At 38.7% G+C, this 19,628-nt stretch overlaps 1 protein-coding gene across 2 annotated transcripts in view; it reads left to right on the top strand.

Moving 5' to 3' along the window:
* sez6a (seizure related 6 homolog a) overlaps positions 1–18,747 on the top strand; it is a 30,614-nt gene extending 11,867 nt beyond the window's left edge. Inside the window, exons 2-17 of one of the 2 annotated variants that reach the window (XM_056735729.1) lie at positions 4,598–5,137; positions 5,267–5,394; positions 9,061–9,253; positions 11,397–11,582; positions 11,805–11,973; positions 12,284–12,450; positions 12,577–12,771; positions 12,886–13,024; positions 14,940–15,136; positions 15,419–15,613; positions 16,242–16,433; positions 16,640–16,834; positions 16,983–17,018; positions 17,139–17,247; positions 17,321–17,420; positions 18,293–18,747. In XM_056735729.1, coding sequence (XP_056591707.1) covers positions 4,598–5,137; positions 5,267–5,394; positions 9,061–9,253; positions 11,397–11,582; positions 11,805–11,973; positions 12,284–12,450; positions 12,577–12,771; positions 12,886–13,024; positions 14,940–15,136; positions 15,419–15,613; positions 16,242–16,433; positions 16,640–16,834; positions 16,983–17,018; positions 17,139–17,247; positions 17,321–17,420; positions 18,293–18,322 — 2,771 coding nt within the window. In that variant the 3' untranslated portion in view covers positions 18,323–18,747. Of the gene's footprint in view, positions 1–4,597; positions 5,138–5,266; positions 5,395–9,060; positions 9,254–11,396; positions 11,583–11,804; positions 11,974–12,283; positions 12,451–12,576; positions 12,772–12,885; positions 13,025–14,939; positions 15,137–15,418; positions 15,614–16,241; positions 16,434–16,639; positions 16,835–16,982; positions 17,019–17,138; positions 17,248–17,320; positions 17,631–18,292 lie in introns of those variants that run through there. The other variant, XM_056735728.1, reaches the window with a different exon arrangement.
* The last annotated feature ends 881 nt before the right edge of the window (positions 18,748–19,628 follow it).

Here is a 19,628-nt window from a genome sequence, read left to right as displayed (position 1 = left end):
TCTCTCTCTCTTTGTCTCCCTCTCTCTCTCCGTCACTCTGATCAGGTGTGATCTAAAGAGTTTGGTGCTGAATGAAAGTGTCTTTAATGAGGCTGCCAGTGCGAGTTCTCCTAAGATTCCAACTGTTGTTAGTGAGAAACCTGTAAAACTATTGATCACAAGACACCGATATTTTATTATACATCTTAGAAAAAAGCTAAAAGACCAGTTCTTATTGTTAATGATCCGTGGCCGGTTTTTATATGGGACTCATTATTTTAGTTAGATATGATGTTTTTTTTTTGGTTCTGATCATACTGTCATAGTTCACAGTGCTTTGCTGTTTAATCCGTCTGTGGGTACAGATGAAAGTTACAGCTTTAAACAATAGAGGGAAAAGAGAGAGACAGACAAATAGAGAGAGAGACCTTGAAATAGAGGGGAATTTTTTTTCCAGTAATTCTGATCTTATAACAATGTTTCTTTGGATCTTCAGATAATTGTCACCATGGCTCAGGAGACAGACGGACAAATTTGATCATTACTATTTCCTTGGACCTGTTCTCTCCCAAACTATAGCTCACATGCGGTCAAAAACAGTGTCAGTGTATAGTCTCTTTGAGAAACAATTACATTGTAAACAGCCCATACAAATGTCTGACATACTGTATGGAAATACATGTCAAACATTACTGTATATAATTAGTTCATTTTTTTATAATTTCAAGTTTTTGTCTATTTTTCCTTTATGTATGAGAACTACGGTCTACTTATTACCAGGGAACACTTTGGATAAAGGTATCTCTATGTAATATAACGTTGGCGAACTGATGATGGACCAGCCTTCATATGTTCAACAGAGGGCAAAAGTCCATCAAACTGCCTGATTTTAACTAGTTTAGGTGATACAGAAAGGGGGTGACCTCTCTATTCTGCACGTAGCCGAATCCTGCCTTACAGCAAGATAATGCATCACTTTAACATATTCCACATACTGCAAACAATTAAACGAAGAGCTTTCAGCTATAACGTTTCTTTCTGCTCAGCTAAGCTATGTGTCACAGAAATGCCACTGACGGTATAGGAGTTCAGTAAATGCCTGCTGTTGCATAATGCACACCCACACACACACGCTTTATTTTGTTTGCTTAGGCATGTGTCACATTTTGCCTGCTGGCTGCTGCTCATCTCTGACCTCCGAATGTGTTTGATTATGAAATTTTAACTTTTAAAAAGTTTCTTGACGCATCCCAGTTCTACCAATTCATATCGAGTATGTACTGTACACTTTTGCAGTCTTCATTTTTACGCAATTTTGACTGGTTTCAATTATTGTTTAGCGTAGCATCGCTAAACTCCTCCCTCTTGCAATAAGTGAGAAATAGAATGTGTGGAAGTATAGAATCTGCACTGAAAACTAGAAATAGTGGTCTGTCTGGGTACTTTAAGGATACTCATATTAACAATTTAAATATGCTTTGGAGCTTTTGATCTGTAAATTCCATAAAATGTGCAACTTAATATATTATTGTGAGCAATGCAGTATACAGTATATTTAATATTTATCAGTTTCATTTATAGTGTGGACAGACAAACTGCTTGTTTCCTTGACACTTGTCGCATTGCGTCTGCTTGCCAGACTGTGAGAGCAGGCCGTTCTTTATCTTAGTAGGCTACAGGTACAAAATGTCCCATGTCTATCCTCTCAAGGCTTCTATATTCTCAACAACCTGTAATCTGAAAGGACCCATTAAGATCTATGGGTCACTGTCTTCATCCCGGGACTAAACAATCATACAAAGTCTGTCACCCACTCTTTTTCTCTCTCTCCCTGCGGAAGAATCGAGAGCTGCAGCTATCAGACCTGCTCATGAGGTCTCATCCATCACTGTCGGCTGTGATGTTGTGTTTCCTGCTGATGTGCGTTGGGCTGGTTGTGCGTTTGTTTGGTCCGTTTATGTTTCGAGACATGTTGACTAACGGCACGCTGCACCCTGACACCTGCCTGCCAAAGCGAATAAAAGCAATTTCAGACTGTTTATGGGATTTTCTGCATGATTTCTAACAGGATTGACAGTATATCATTTATCTTATAATGTGTACGTGAGATAATCTGTTGCATTGGAACAGCTTAAAACAGTAAGGACATATTTTAAACCATGTCAGCAGGGTGGAAAAGAAATCTGCTTATAGTTAAAGACCTCTATTAAATTGTATCCTTTATCATTTTTTATTGCTTTTCGTCAGTCTCTAATTCAAAGTCTCAGACGTGTTTGAGAGGTTAATGTCAACCTCTGTTCCAACTACATAGAGCTCAATTGTCTTATGCACTGAAGGGCAGTTTGATTGAAGAAGCACGCATGGATTAGTCTGCTCTTATGAAAATATCTCAAGACCGCTGAATGGCCTCATTTAGAGATTCATGACTTGTCTTCGGTCTGCTTGTCTGACGTTGTGTGGCTTTGTGAAGCAGCGGTTCATTGCCATTAGAATGATCTGTTCCCACTTTCATTTTACAGAGTGTCATCCTGATAAATAAGATTCGCACTGGACTGACATGTGCTTTGTGTGCTTTTAATGGAACAGTTTGAGGTCAGCGCTTGAGATTCAGAGCTATTTTCAGACCTGTGCGTGATATCAATAGAGAGATTTCAGCCTTAGCACAGACAAAAAGGTCTTATTTATCTGTGAGCATTTGTGACAGCGTGAGGAATCTTGATCTCATATATTCACCTGGTTTTATCTTGTGATGTATGGTCAAGAGTACAACATTTTAGTCAATGGTTGTGCGGCTGTAACGACATGTTTGAGCAAGTGTTCCTGTAATGTTAAGGGAGTTGCTATCGTGTATCTTTCCTGTGAGAAGACAACATGGAAAGCTATGTTAATAAAATGTGAGAACATTGAAATAAAATAAGACAGAATGGCAAATTGCACATAACTGGGGGACATGAAAATTCAAGGTACCCAAATGGTACCCTCAGGCATTTTGGTCTACACTTTGCCTTATGGACCGTTCCCTGATTACATCACTAAACTCAACGGCCAATTTAAAATTCAGCCGTTTTCTCTTTTGTAAAAATATGATTGATCTGAACGATTAGTTTAAAAGCTGAAAAGCTGCTGCGATCTCAGAGGAATGTTTTTATAAACAGACAGATGATCTGACAGAGGTTTAGTGTGGTGTTTCCAAACATGTCTCAATAATCAACATTTTCTGCCAGATGCATCAAAGAACCAGATGTTGTTTTTAGTTTGATCATTTTAGATAAAAACGGGATTTCCTTAGAGAAATAGTGAAATATGATTAATCCCTAATGTTGTTACAGCATGTGACTGAGGAATAACAGCCAATAACAGAATTTATCGTTTAAAGCAAAGAAACGTTGGGTATGAAATGACCAATCTTTAATGTGTGCTTTGTTATTTTTTTATCTTTAACAATGATGCACATTTATAAACAATAAATTATTTTAAAAATGTATTTGATTCAGATGAGATCATTATTCTTGCAGTCCAGAGTCAGAGACACAAGAGCTGCATAAAACTGTGTGCTTCCACCTCAAACATCCTCATAATGACTGTGCTTGTGATCAAACTAGACTTTATCTTTTGATTACATAGTAAATGAAGAATGTTTGTATATAAATGACTCATTCCTCTTAGTGTAAATGAGGTCTGTCTTTATCTCATCAAGTCAGAGGCAGAGTGTTCAGATGTGAAGTGATGGCTGTCAACAGACATCTTGCTCTCCCTCTCTCTCTCTCTCTCTCTCTCTCTCTCTCTCTCTCTCTGAACTCTTCTAAGAGTTTCCAGCACTGCGAGGTGTGTTTATCTGCAGGAGATGAAAGAAGTTTGAAAGTGAAAGTGCCTTTGCTGCTGTTTTTTGCATATCTTGTGTCACTCTTACACTTCAAATAATTTAAATGTCAAAAACAATCTGCAGGTTATATTACATTTTTTCAGGATCATTTTACACCACAAATATTACCCTTCTTTTTTGCCATTGCATTTAATGTAATTTAAACTCTGATTATATACAGTTGCGAAAGAAATAAGTCAACATTTTCATTCAATCGACATCTCTATGTATTGTGGTCATTCAGTATCACAATCCTCAGGAGTGACAAAAAGCCAACCAACAGCAATGTGAGAGACTGACAGCATGACAAGACTTATGAAAACTGTGATACAAATCAAGATTTTTTTGTGTAAAGATTTTTACTTAATCTCCAATATAAATATTTCTTTTGTATTGCTTAAAAGTGACATGCTTGTTTTCTTCGCAGTATATGAGGTCTGAAAAAATACAAAGAATCATTTCTGTTATTTCTAACATTATATATTAATAATTTAACAACAATTTTTTCCAAAGAATGAAACCATCATTTCACTGCTGGTTGTATATTGTCTATATAACTGTATGTGAAAAATAAAATCTTGACTTTTGATGCATTCAGCGATTTCATATTTTATCAATATATGTATTCTCTTGAAAATTAAAACCTATGACCTTGTTTTTATTTCTATTTTCATCCTCCGCCATATGAACTAAAGGAGCAGTTTACGAAGCCGGTGTAATCTTGTTCTAATACTCAGTTTATTTTTTAATTTGCAGAGGATGAAGCACAAACCCAGAGAGGAGGAGAATCAGAATCAGAGAGGGAGTTCAGCCCTTTCACCAGCAAACAAGTCCCACCGACTGACATCCAACAGCTCACAACAGATACTGTACCAAACCTCACGAACCTGAGACTGCTAAAGCTACACGCGGCCCTGCTGACCAAGAGCTTTGAGGGGGATCAGAAGTTCTTAAAAGAGGCAGTACAAACCGTGCCAACCTCGCCTAACTCATCATCTGACAGTGAACTTTTGCATCCAGTGCCTGATGAAGACACCACTGAACCCACCACTGCGACCGTGACCGCTGCCACTCCTTTAAGGTCAGTCACTGGCAGCTCTGTGGGCCAAAAAAAACACAGCAAAAGCCGAATGTCGAAGATTGTGTCGACGACCAGCAAAGCTCAACAAGCTACTTTTACTACGGTAAAAGACAACTTTCACCGTCAGAGAACGTTGGACAGGGAGACTACTTTGTCACCACCGTCTCTGTCAACTTTACGTGAGAAAACCACAGGATATCATTTTGACACACCAGGTATGTCTGTATATATTTGTATTTCATAAAAAACATTACATTATATATTTGCCTCCACTGATTTACCTAGTTTGCAAAAATTCTGTCAAACCCATGCAGCTACTCACATTCACTCTCTCTCTTTCTTAGCTGAGTGCAATATGAACTTCACTGATGCCGAGGGTTATATTGAGATTCCCCCGGACATCTCATTTGATTCCCACATAAATTGCATCTGCCTTGTTACTGTATATCCGGGCTATGGAGTTGAGATTCAGGTCAGTATTTTTCATCTGACGCATTTATGATATGCAGATTAGGACGAGCATCTTAAAATACATTATTGTCTCTCAAGGGCACCAGAGATTTGTGCTGATTTCTTTGGCTTTACTACTGAATAGGTACACAGAAATGATAATGCTCCTGTATAGTCTCATTCTTTTTCAAACTGGGGCCTCCAGAATGTTCTAAGATAAATAAATAAATATATATATACTGAGGATTATTACAATTTAATTTCTACAACCAATATGTCGTCTCTATAATATCACACTTACAATTTACAACAGTTAAAATGCTTCTTTATACAAAAAGATATGTTTTTTTTAAAGGGGGCCCCTTTGCAAAAGGTTCAAAATATTTGGGGGTCCCTTGCTTTACAGAACAACCAATTATCTCTAATGTCTATGATCAAAATCACATACAAGTCAACAAGAAGAATAACTTCGGTGCCACTCACTGCTTTTATTGACATACATAAGAATATCAAATATGGAACATCAGATATGCAATTTGCAAGACATTTTATACATTTGAGTATTTAAACAAGGAATACTTTTGAGTATGTTGAGTTTATGTAACATGAGCTATAGGGACAGGATAGCATTAGGCCACATTGTTTAGAAATAAATATATTATCACAAACAAAAATTTTAATGATAGAATATAATTATCCAACTTTATTAGTCAAGCTACACAAAGAACAAAATCTTTATCCAGAGCCATTGAAGCTTTGCAGGGAGGATGCTGCATGTATTGTGAGTTTTATCCAATCAGACGGAACTTGTTTTCGTACCTCTCGGAGGTTCAGCTCGATACGGATCTATTGACTGCACGGCAATTTCTCACAGCCCTAATTTTGCATTGATCAGCAGAGAGAGAATAGCGTCTAAACAGATTCCGTCTCTTCTCTCTCTGAATACTGACGTTTTAAAAGTTGTTCCAAAAGCATTTCCAGGCGGATGTTCAATGTCCTTGACTGCTTTGCAGCTGTTGTTTCAAATAAAACAAACTCTATTTCAAAGATGCAACAGAGGAGATGTTGGTTTTCTCTGTGGAATAAGAAGAGAGATTCTCAGTTTTTTAATGCAAAACTTATGCAGTAGCGTCCCACTGAGACTTTCATTCTGCTGGGTTCTGTGTTGAATCATAGATGTGATGCTCACTTGACTTTTTGAGTATATGAGATGTGATGGCTCCATCAGGATATGTGCACTTTTGAAGCAGTGTTTACTGTATTCTCAATGCTGTTTTGCATTCGATGACAGTTTAGTTTCGAGTTATGATATGTTTGCATTATTTAGCAAAGTTTGACTTCTTTTTTTATTTATTTGTAAAACTGATGCTAAAGCTTTTTTACTCGGTTTGACTTTTTTTATCTGGGGAAAAGGAATTCACTATAGCAATGTACGTTAATGCCCGTCATGAACTCTTTGAATGAAGTGAAAGTGAAAAAATAAAACATAACGGACTGAATTTTTCCTAAGAGTTCACTTTTTAATGATTCTTTTTCAGTTGTTTCCTCCTGAACTGCCAACCTGTTGTTTTTATTTCTCCAAGTGACCAATTTTGAGCAAATGATTTCGAAATGCGCACCGTCTGGATGGGATGCTAAAGGCATTCTGGCTGCATGTTTGTTTGAATATGGATGTTGTTCTCTGTGGGCTCCTCAAAATATTGGAATTTTTTATGGTAATGCCTCATATCTGGAGGCTCATATTTTAATACATTTTCATACGTAGACACAATTAAGACAATTTTTATCATGCAATGCAAGTATAAAGCTAGAAAAATTATGTTGATGAATGATCTCATAAGATTTGATCAATTTTGAGTGTAGTTATTGAGACATTATTAGATCTCTTCTTAAACTCTAGATGAAACATGTGTACACATAAAGCTGAAGTTTGAATTCATTGTATTACAAGAAACTAAGACTAGTAAAGAAATGGTCTTGGTTACGGATGTAACCTCAGTTCCCTGATGGAGGAAACGAGACGTTGTGTCGAACCGAACCCATCTGTTGGTTCAACACAACATCGAGAGACAGAAAGGAAAGTTATGTTTTTTGACACATCGGTTTGCTGTAATTAGAAGCACGGTACCATCAGTGTTTTCTCTCCAGGGTCTTGTGCCCTGACTGCTAGACCCTCATTAACTTTACAAAACCTGGTCTGCTGGAGACCACACGGGCCCTGTGAAAGGTCACGAGTCATTAAGATTCCCGACACTGTTTCATGTAATTGCTTGTTGACCTGATGACCATGATGGCTTCCTTTATACAATGCCCTGATAACTGTCGTCTATTCAGAGGTCAGAGAACATTAACCCATAACATCTAATGAAGATTTTCAAGGGTTGAGGTCCAGGTTATGGGAATAAAGATGCAAAGAAGGCCTTTAAATACTACTTTAATTTTTATTTTCACTAATTTATTAAACATTATATAGATAGTGACTCGTTTTCATTAAAACCATCTTTACTTTACTCACTGGGGTCAATATAAAGTTGCTATTGAACTATATTTATTTTGAAAATTGCTGTACAATTTGAAAGATGTAGAAGATGTACGTCATTTTGTAGTATAAATAATGTGAGAAGTGCGTTCACAATCGAAAATTCTCCAAAAAGAAGTGCACTAAAAGTACCAGGATAAGGCGCTTATTCAACCAAAAATATAAAGTGTGGAACTCGACGCTTCACGTACTTGGTGACTGAAGTCATGCTGGGCAAATCAGATGGAAATTACATAAAATGTACAATGTACAAATTTATTTTATTGACACACATTGTGTTGCGCGATTGGCGTCATTTGCCTTCGTCTGAGAAACAGCATATATTTCCAGTTAGAATAAAAGCAACTAGTATTTCATTTTGGACTACGCTACCCTTCCTAAATTCCCACACTAGATGGTTGAGTGTATAGTGCATAGTGTTCACAGTATTATGCCATTTGGGACACAACTATAATTCATCTAATATAATGTGATCTAATGTTTCATCATATCCTCTATATGAAAATATGTATGAAGGCCCATTCATATTGATATCCACATGAATGGGTCATTATACATGAAAATATACATTAAAAATATATTAAGCTGGCTTTATTTTTAATGAAGTTAATCCCATTTGGGGATCGCTGGCATTATACATTTAAATCCAGCAAACTGTGAGTATTTGGGTTAGTACTTCAGGTTTTGTACCGTTTATAATACTGTGATCTCTGGGGACAGACAAAACTGAATTAATAAATGTCACTAGTGTCAAAATGACCCACAATCCCGATTTTCAGTTTTAATCACTGTTCTGTCTTTAGCACTTCCCTGCTGTGTGCGTCAGGGCTCATTTGAATTCTCATGAGATCTTATTGAAATAAATGTGATAATAATAGCTACAGTTTCAAGCTATAGCCATCCAGAAGCCGGGTGTTAAAGTCTGTGAGTTGGGTAAATATGGACTGATCACTGTCGCAGTTCTTTAAAGATTTGGAATCCAAAATAAATGTATGAATAATTGTCATTTTTACAGATTTGCAGAACAAAACCTTACATTCAATCAACCTACAATACAACTTAAAGGCACAGTAACATGATGACACAGAACCTCAGATGTTCGGCACATGTTTGCATTTTCTTCACATTGACTGTTTTCTTCTGTTGCAGGTGTTGAATGTGAGTGTGGAGGACAGGGCAGAGGTGTTTCTTGAGGATCTGGGTGGATCTGTGCCCTCTGTCCTGGCCAACAGCTCTATGTTATCCAAAGGTCTGGTGTTACGGAGCTCCAGTAACCAAATCTCTGTACGCTTCAGCAGCGAACAGGCTAATCGACCTGGTTTATTGCTACTGCGCTACAGAGGTGATGTTTAAATCTTTCCTAAAACAATAATTTTTCTATATTGCAAAAATTTTAAAGCAAAATTGTGTGAAAGAATACTGTTTTTAAAGAATGCATTTTCTACACCATTGGCAAATAGTTCTTTTTTTACGTATAAATCCAAAATTCTGTATTTAGCCAGTGGGGTAAATATGATTTATTCTGAGTCACAGGTTGACAGACAGGTCATATAATAACTCCATGAAAAACCATGACAGAAATATAAATAGTTAGTGATGAAGTAATCCAAGCCTTTGATTCAGTTCTCCTTAGTGAAAGCATCCTTCTTTTACATTTACATTTATGCATTTGGCAGACACTTTTATCCAAAGCGACTAACATTGCATTATCCTATACATTTATACATAGGTATGTGCAATCCCCTGGGCTTGAACCCACAACCTTGCGTTGTTAAATGCTCTTACCACTGAGCTATAGGAAAGCTATTTTAAGCTTTTCCACGGTTACAGCCATCTGTTAAACTAAAAGATATTAAAAGATATTCATTATAGACATTTATATTCAGGCAGACAACTCATAGAGAGCTGTATTGTTAGATGGATGGCACTTTGCCCGGTGTAAAATCATATAGTGATTGACCTTGACAATGAACTGACAGGCATAGGGGCGATTCACATTTTGTGTCTTTTGCGCACGCAAGTATGTAGACACGCGGCAGGCGCGCGCAAACAGGGAGGCACATTTTTCTGAGTAACGTCAGTGCCCGTTGAGATGAAAATAGTTCAATTTTAAAGAGTGGCGTGCATCATGGCATTGGTCATTTGACTAGAGAAAGCGGCACATAAAACATATTAAGAAGTCACTTTAGTGCACATCCTAGTAACATCCTTAGACATCCCAGCGTCCTTTGATTTTGGCAGCTACATCATTTAGAGAGTTTCAAACCAAATGCCTGTTGAGTTTTAATTCATTTGAAGAACACGTGAACTCTACTAAAGAGATCAATAGCGCTTCTTTCAGAGAGATTAAACCAGAGAGAGTCATAATGCATCGCTGTGCTCTATTGATATTTATGTGCTGCAGTTAAATGCTTCTTTCAAGCGGTCAAGGGCTCAATAAATTCTATTAAAGTCAGAGAGACGAAGCTCTGGACCACGAAGAGCACTGACACGCTCACCAAAGCAGTCAAATTAATGAAGCGATTGGCACTTGGTGTCTTCTCCATGATGGCAGCATTTTAACAGGCTAAAACAAGGTGCAAATCTAAAGGACAAATTCGTGAGCCCGTTAGAGTTTTGCAGTGTTTGAAACGGCATCTTTATTATCCTGAATTAATTTATCAAAATCACAAACTGCATAACATTCGGTGCCTTACATCAACTCTTCAATATAACTTACTGATACTGATGTTCAGGGGACATTTCATGCTTCAATACTGATTGTCACTTTTTGAGATTTAAGTCTCCATTTTTTTTAAAAGTCAGTTTGTTCTGCACACACATTATTTCATTCTTACAGCAGATATAAAATTGCAAATCGCTCTAATGCAGAGATCAGCCAAAGGAAATGCATCGACTTCCAAAAGCAGACCTCTATCACGGACCATTACGTTTCTTATTGGACCGACCCTGAGAGCTTCCATCCCCTGTGATTTAAAATCTCTGTAAAATCTAACAGTGTCCCCCTGTTCGCTGATAGACAGATTGGATTAGCGTTATATAAAGTCCTGGCAGATCTGTTGGCCGTAACCCTCAGCCACAGATCTGCCCTGCTGTGCTTGAACTGAGTCATTTTTATTAGTACTAGCTAAACAATTGGGCATTATGGAACACTAATCGCCATGGAAACAGTGATGAGGGGACTGGCCGGATGTTAAATGTGGTTTCAGCACAGTCAGCCATCACTTTAACAATTGAACGAAAAGAAGTCTATCTCAGATTTGAGCAGTTTTTATTATCAACCTCTCAGGGGACAATGTTATTGCTCAGAGTTTGCTCTTTCGTAGTTCGGGAAAGTTGATGGAGTTCATTTGTGTTTCATTTCACCTTGTTTCTCCTAGAATTACTTAGGAGAAATAAAAACACAAAGAAAATGAGACAATTGTTATAGAGTGCATGAAGGGATGGAGGTGTAAAATAAATGTTCTCTGTATCTCTATCTTCAGCTTTTGTTCTTAGTTGTGTCTCTCCACTGACTCCTATTAATGGCGACATATCAGTCACTAGTCTCAAGGTAGGGGGCGTGGCTTATTTCTTCTGTCTGAATGGCTATCAGCTCCAGGGTTCCGCCTCCCTCACCTGCAAAAATGCCAGCACGCCATTCTGGAGCGGCAGAGAGCCCACATGCCAAGGTATGAGATCAACCCAAACCTTGAAGTTCACTTTTAAAGCAGTTTTTCAATGTTTCGCCTCGAGAATTCTTCACGTCAGAAGGTTCATTTAAATGAACCGTTGTGACTCCTCCAGTCTCATTAGTTTTTGACAATCTGTTGGCAATTTGTGTCAATGCATAATGAAATAAATGGAAATTAATGCAGCAAATTCACAGCAGTTCCTCTCTGTCTCTTGTCTAGTTGCTTGCGGGGGAACGTTGAAGAATGCCACTCAGGGTCGGATCATCTCTCCGGGGTTTCCTGGAAACTACAGCAACAATCTGACGTGCCACTGGGTACTTGAGGCCCCTGAGGGCCATCGGCTACATGTTCACTTTGAGAAAGTTGCTCTGGCAGAGGACGATGACAGGCACGTGCTCTGTGTGTGTTTTCTTTGTTGTACTTTGAAAACAGAATTTTCCCCAGACATTAAATCTAACTTCTGACAAAGCCCCCAATGGTGAATGGTGTTTTTTACATGAAAGAAATGCAAAAGTATGGTTTGAATTGAAGTTGGCCTACTGTCATTATTATTAAAATAACAAAGTCTATTCATCTTTTAATAATAGAAAATAACAAAAACATACATTGTGGGATGATGTCTGTTGTTTCAATAACAATGAAAATGTATAGATCATATTTGTAAGTAATGCATGACTTCAAGGTTTTGTTGTTCTCAGGCTGTTGATAAAGGACGGGATGAACATCGAATCTCCTCCCCTCTATGACTCGTATGCAGTGGAGTATCTGCCCACCGAAGGGGTGACCAGCAATGCCAGGCATCTGTTTGTGGAATTTACCAGCGACGAATCGGGCACATGCACTGGCACGGCCATCAGATATGAAGGTACGAGGACCCATATAGATTTTCTGAAGGCACGAACATGATCAAAGTAATGCACAGAATTCTTGCTATTTCATTTTTTTTGCGAACCTCATACGCTAGAGATTTTTTAATTTCTGTGTCCTACAGCATTTGCGGAAGGCAGCTGCTACGAGCCGTTTGTGAATTATGGAAATTTCTCCACGAGCGATCCGGTGTTTAGTGTGGGGTCTGTGGTGGAGTTTTCCTGTGAACCGGGTTACACACTGGAGCAGGGCGCTGTTATTTTAGAATGCGTCGACCCCAACAATCCCCGGTGGAACGAGACAGAACCGGCCTGCCGAGGTAACCGTGCATGTGCAGCTTACAGAATTAAAGCCAATTCATTTTTTCGTTCATTTGTGACAACAAAAAGTCGAACAAGCAAAAGCTAAACTTTGGGTCTTACGTGTTTTACAGCTGTGTGCAGTGGAGAAATAAGCGATTCGGGTGGCTTGGTGCTCTCTCCGAACTGGCCTGAAGCATATGACAAAGGTCAAGACTGTATCTGGGGTCTGCACGTGGACGAAGACAAAAGAATTATGCTAGACGTCCAGGTGTGAGTATCAGTCCTTAAGTATCAGGAAGTGAAAGAAATCCATACAGTGATTGAACAAAAAAAGTACAAACATATTCAATTCACGATTGACAGAAATGCAATATAATATGCATAACTATGTCTTCAGAGGTGTATTAAGACCTTACATAATGAGCCACCTCAGTCCTTAAAAAGGGAGGGGGGGGGAGTGAGCCCATGGTTGCAATTTGCAATGTTACGGCTAGATGGTGCTAAAATCTCCACATTGCTCCTTTAATATCTGACCTGCTCTTCTTTAAACATCCTGATCCATTATGACAACAATTTAAGTGTTTCTGATAGAGGGGGTGTTTAAACCTGATAGACATTATTTGCATGTCTGCATGTATTGACAGATGGCAGGCTGTGTATTTTCAGCCAGACTGTGTGTTGTTGTGTGGAAACCTGTTTTTCCTCTAATGAGAATGCTTTCGCTTCTCCATTAGCATTCGGTGCAGTTCACCAGCTTTCAATTACAGGGGAACGGTGTGCATAATGACAGCAGATTAATTGATTTAACACAGACATGAAGCCACCCCCGGACTCATTAACACTGAGCGGTAATGGGCCGGCACACAGGTGACAGACTGTGCACCTGCGCGGACGGCGTCACACCTGCACATGGTCCTCCATGAGAGGGAGGCTTTCTTAGAGGGATAATTTAGTCAAAAATCATTTATTTACCCTCATTTTGTACACCTGTATATGACTCCTCTTTCTTCAGTGGAACACAAAAGATAATTGGAGAAATGTGGTTTGTGTCAATATAATGGAAGTCAATGGGGGACAATGTTTTTCTTTGAAGTATTGAAAAGAAAAAACAGCATATTTGTATTGTTCAGACATTCAATCCCCTCCAAAAGTTAAATCCAGACATGTAACTCTAGTCACTAAGCCAAAGCTTCCCAAAGCCTCTATGTCCCAGCATGCATCATTAGCACAGATGTACTGGCTTCAACACAACAGCATCTTCTAACACACCTGACAGTAGTGTCCTTCGGCTTGATTGTCTTAGGTCCAGTGTGTAATTTTTTGGAGGATCTATTGACAGAAATGCATAACTATGTCTTCAGATGTGTATAAAGACCTGGCATAATAAAGCGTTATGTTTTTAATACATTAGAATGAGCTATTTCTATCTACATATACAGTGGGTCCCCTTACATGGAATTTGCCATGTTGCCCTAAATGGACAAACTGCTCAACAGAGCAGAGCAACAGAGCAACAGAGCAGATAACGTAAATACGTTATCTCCTCCAGCAAAGAACAATAACATAAGGAAATCTTTAGTCCTGTGTCAGCCACCGTAGTGCTTTCAGAGGGAGGGGGAGTGAGCCGTGTGATACAATTCGCAACTTAACCACTAGATGCCGCTGAATTAAAAAAACGTGTTAAAGCACCTGGCCTTCTCAACTGTTGATCATCTTTCTTGTTTAATTCACACGGTTTGAATCCCTCTTCATTCCTTGAGAGAATCAGGCTTGTCTTTTCAGGATTTCTACATCTGTGTTCCTCCCACTACATTAAATAAATCTTGTTTCTTTGCAGAAAGTCACCAACTGGCTAAACGCAGGCCCCCGATAGATGAGCGAATCTAAACGTTGTCCATTATTGCCATTTAGCATGACAGAATGCAAAACATGATTGATTCTCGGCGTGAAGACTGCATAATTTGTTTTTCCATTGCATTAGGCATGTTTGTTTGGAAATGAAGATGAATTGCAAAAGGACATCGACAAACCATCTGGAGAGAACGGGGCTGGTCACATGATGCCTCATTCTGCTAGAAATGCCTCATACCTCTCAATTAAAGGGATAGTTCACCCAAAAATGACCCGGGGTACAAGTATAAACACAACGTGTTAAATAATATACATGCATGTGTGTTTCTATAAGTCTTCGTCTGGGAAGGAATGACCTGCTCACCTTTTATGATGGGGACGACCTGACGGCCAACATCTTGGGTCAGTACAGCGGTTTCCTTCCTCGATTTAGACTCTTCACCTCTACAGCCGATGTGACCATCCAGTTTCAGTCTGATCCGGCTTCTAACATCTACGGATACAACAACGGCTTCGTGGTACATTTCTTTGGTAGGTAACACTATAAAGACTTCTTGTGAAAACCGTGATTGACATATCTGTTTAGCCAGTGCTTGTATTTCCCTAAATGAATCATGTCTGAAAAGAGGGATGGGCTCTCGATGATGAGCCCCCAGTGTAATGGAGATGCCAACCTGCTTGGCAGTGCCCATCACTGGCACAGACTCTGATGGATAACTGTTGTCTCACAGCAGCTTTATTTAGATGCAGAGCTGAAAAAATGTGTTCAAAGCATTTTTGCATATTGTTCTCTCCTCATTACCCGAATATTAGAAGTGCCACGTAATGACACCTGCACAGAGATTCCGGAAATTCCTAATGGCTGGAAGAGCACGTCTCATCCCGACCTGACCCACGGAACCGTGATCACCTACCAGTGTTACCCAGGGTTCCATCTGCAGGGCTCAGAGATCCTGATGTGCCAGTGGGATCTAACATGGAGTGGAGACGTACCCTTCTGTGAGAAAAGTGAGAGCTAACAGTACATTTAAAGGTCTCGCCAGATCAATAGTGCCTCATTCACACTGGGAAAATCTTAATGATGTGATTTTAATTGCTGCATAAAATTACAAGCAGTTTAAATGCCACCTATTGGTGAAATGCGGTAATAACAGCTCACTTTTAGAATAGATGCTAAAATACATACACTTGGCATCATACACTGCATCAATATCATGACATGCATGGAAACATGCCTTAATGGTTTACATGCTCTTACATCATATATTTAATCTCATAATTTATAGTAAACTCTTACAATTTGTACAATTGAAGAGTTCCAAAATGAGATTTTTAATTTTAACCAAACTGCAGTTGGTTTGCTTTGATTTAAGTCATATCACAAAAAATATACAGCTAACTAACACTATAAAAAACAATAAAAACATGATAGCATAATAAAAAACGTAAAAACGGAGTGATGGAACCAAACTCTTTACTTTTACCCTCCAAATGACCTTTATGCAAGTCACATAAATCTAAGTCTCTTGGGCTCTTATATTGAGTTTATTGGGTCTTGTGTTCTTTCTAAATGTTTAGCAGTGTTGGGTATGGCTAATTTATGAGTTTTATGATACGTTTTTGTTTATGATGTCAGTTATGTCATGCGAGGATCCAGGGCTGTTGGCGAACAGTCGCAGGCTGGTGAGCGGCTCTCGTTTTGCAGTCGGGTCCTCGGTGGAATATATCTGTAATAAAGGTTACTCACTTTCTGGCCCTGGAGTTCTCACCTGCTACAGTCGAAATACAGCAGACCCCAAGTGGAGTGAAAGACTGCCCAAATGTGTTCGTAAGTGAATATAACGTGGCATACATACTTATTAGTGCTGTCTTAAACAATGCTATGTGGTTGTACAAAATCTGATCCAGCTCAGAAGCTTAAACAACCTAAACTTTATTTTTCCAACTTCAGTTTTTAATTTTACTGCCACCTAGTGGACTTTAGGACTTTGAGGATACATGTTGAACCGAATGAGATCTCTGTTTCTTTTCTAGCTGAGCGATATGAACCCTGCAGTAACCCGGGTGCCCCCTCCACGGCTATCCAGAGCACAGAGAAAGCTTTCTTCCAGACGGGAGAGACTCTGAGTTTCACCTGCCGTAAAGGCTATGAACTTCAGGGTGAATCTACAATTCACTGCCTCCCTGGACATCCCTCTCAATGGAGCAGTATGCCCCCTATGTGCAGAGGTATAAAGTGCACTCTTTTAAATCCTCAGGTCATCCTTAATTCCCATTAATGAAAGTGAATCTTGTAGGAGATTTCATCTCTCTTTGTAAATGCTAATGTCTTCCTAACCTTTTATTTTTATTGGTCCTTGTTATTGCCGTTTTGCAGCATCGTCTGGAAACACAGATGAATACAAACTAAATGGTAACAGTTTTTAATTTCATATTAAGTACTATCCATTGATTTAAAAATACATCACATCCTTTAATGTCTCAAACTAAGTGGATCACATTTAAAACCTTTGGTGTCATTTTCACTCTATAGCAGCTGCAGCAGAATTTGGGGTGGAGGGCATCAACATTGCCATCGCGGTTCTGATTCCTGTAGCTGTGGTGCTAATACTTCTCCTGGGCGTTTTCTTCTGCGTCTCAATGTATGTTCCAATTTAGGTTTCGAAGAACAGATTTTTTGCTTGATTTTGGTAATGAGGTTGTCTTTGTCTCTAGAACTCAAAGCAAGACCCTTCAACCCCCTGGGTCTTCATCTCCACCGTATGACAACATGACTGAAGAATCAGCATTTGACAACCCAGTTTATGAGACAGGAGTAAGTATGGACGACATGTACCTGAGAGATGTGGGGTCACACAACACCATCGTCCTGTCTTGATCAGCCCTGCATGCCATTCTGTCATTAACCAGCAGAGGGAGCCATTCTGACATTAACCAGCAGAGGGAGCCATTCTGTCATTAACCAGCAGAGGAAACCATTCTGACACACTGCCCTACCATTCCATTCCATCATATACCGTCCTGATTCTCCTCTCTGTGGAACCAGTTGTGAGAAACAAAAGAACAACATTTCAAACAGTTAGATGGCCTAACAGAATATACAGAAAGTTTAGTCTGGTCTTTGTTGCTATCCTGTGAATTATCTGATAACACTATGTGATCATAGTTTGAGTGTTATATAAAAACAAACTACTAAGGGGAACTCTATATTTATAAGATATTTATTAGAATGTCCTTTCATTTCTTAATGTTGTTCCTTTGTTTTCAGTTTTTTGGGGTTTTAATTATTTTTCCAAATAAAAAGCTACAAAATACTGTATTGTAAAATAAATCTGTAAAGCAGATGCTGCATATTTCTCAACATACGCTTTACCAAGCCTGAAGATCGTCCTTAAATAACGGGACTAGATCTGTATCTTAAGGACCTAATTATTATTTTCTAAATGTATTTGTCTCATTGAAACTCATTTCATGTTTGCACATTTCATTATGATGTTGTGCATTTTTATTCAAATTTTAATGAAGTGCAGTTTTTTATATTCATGTTAATGAATATGATCTAGAAATATGTATTATTTCACCCTAAACATTTTATTTGTCTGCCAAATGCGTATTTACACTGTTCTGACAGCCGACTGTACACTGTACATAACTGGACGGTCGTGTAATAATTTGTTTATCTTTCAGGATTCAAGGCAAAACGAGGTGTGTATGTAAATCATCTGTCACTTGAAACCTCTCCTCGATGATAATATCTCTACATTCCCTTTTCCTGCTGGCTCCTGTATTGTTTCTCTAGATGACTTTGGCCAGCACATAAAAGATAACGGACAGTATGATGTTATTTCTGTAGCACATCGGAGACTGGGCCCTGTTCTGTACTCTTTTCTTGTTTGGTAAAACAGCCCAAGGCTCATGCTTTGAGCTTGGACATTATCAGAGTGTGCTGGGTTCTTTGTTTCACATTGGGGGACAACGAAGGTGAAACCTGTTTTTATCCACATGCAGCAAAACCCTTGGGACTCTGGAGGGGGTGTGGCTAGAGGTTCAGGATGGTGATAAAGCCATTGGAGGGTAACACTAGCACTGATGATTGTAACTGCATGGGGACTTCTTGCAGAAATCTTTGTAAATAAACTTTCAAATTACAAGATTTCTGGTGTTTGTTTATTATGGAATTTTGAATGTAGCCATCATTACACCTGAGAGGCAACAAGTCAATTTGATCTTTTTTATATTCTGCTCCTAGTTGTATAACACTATATCGCATTGTCAGTTTGGAATAATAGAGTAAAAATACTTGATTATTTATATAAAGAAATTAAGATGAACAATGGACATGAATGAATGAATCTTGCCTATGATCCCTAATGGTTTTAAACATATATTTTGTAACTAGTCCAGCAAAACAATGAACGATAAACACAACAGTTTTAAGCATTGCATGCATGCATCTGCTTCAAATTTTGCTCGATTTCCTCCCTTTCCCGTATTGGTTCATATCCCACCGGTAACGACACGAGCCAATCAGTAGCTAGAAAAACACCACAACACAAAGAAGCTCGAACATATAAACAACATGGACAACCACCTCTGTTTTCAATCATGGCCGGCTGACTTGTTCAAATGTGCCTTAATTTCATAAAAACGAGACATCACAAGTGTCCAAAAGTGTCCAGAAAACATCGACCCTGCTGTTAGACAAGATTTAAAACGGAGAAAATACGCAAGATGGCTCCGCTGCTGACTGGTCGAGTAGTGACGTCTGGCTCGCGAATGAGTCGTTGTTTAGAATCGGCTCTTTTTAATGATTCGTTTGGATCAAAACTCTCACATCTGCATCGTTCACCATTAATGTAAATGTTAAAGAATTAAGTAAACTAAAATGCCAGAATACGGATTTACACGAAATTAAAAAAGTAATACATTAATTCTATGCTTAACTATGTTTCTTCAAAAAGTGTAATTTGTCAACCGAATCTTTTGAATCATACCGGTTCACTGAAACGAACTGTCCAAATGA

This window comes from Triplophysa dalaica, chromosome 22 (assembly GCF_015846415.1).
Source record: "Triplophysa dalaica isolate WHDGS20190420 chromosome 22, ASM1584641v1, whole genome shotgun sequence".
Lineage (NCBI taxonomy): Eukaryota > Metazoa > Chordata > Actinopteri > Cypriniformes > Nemacheilidae > Triplophysa > Triplophysa dalaica.
This window is presented reverse-complemented; position numbering and strand designations above follow the sequence as displayed.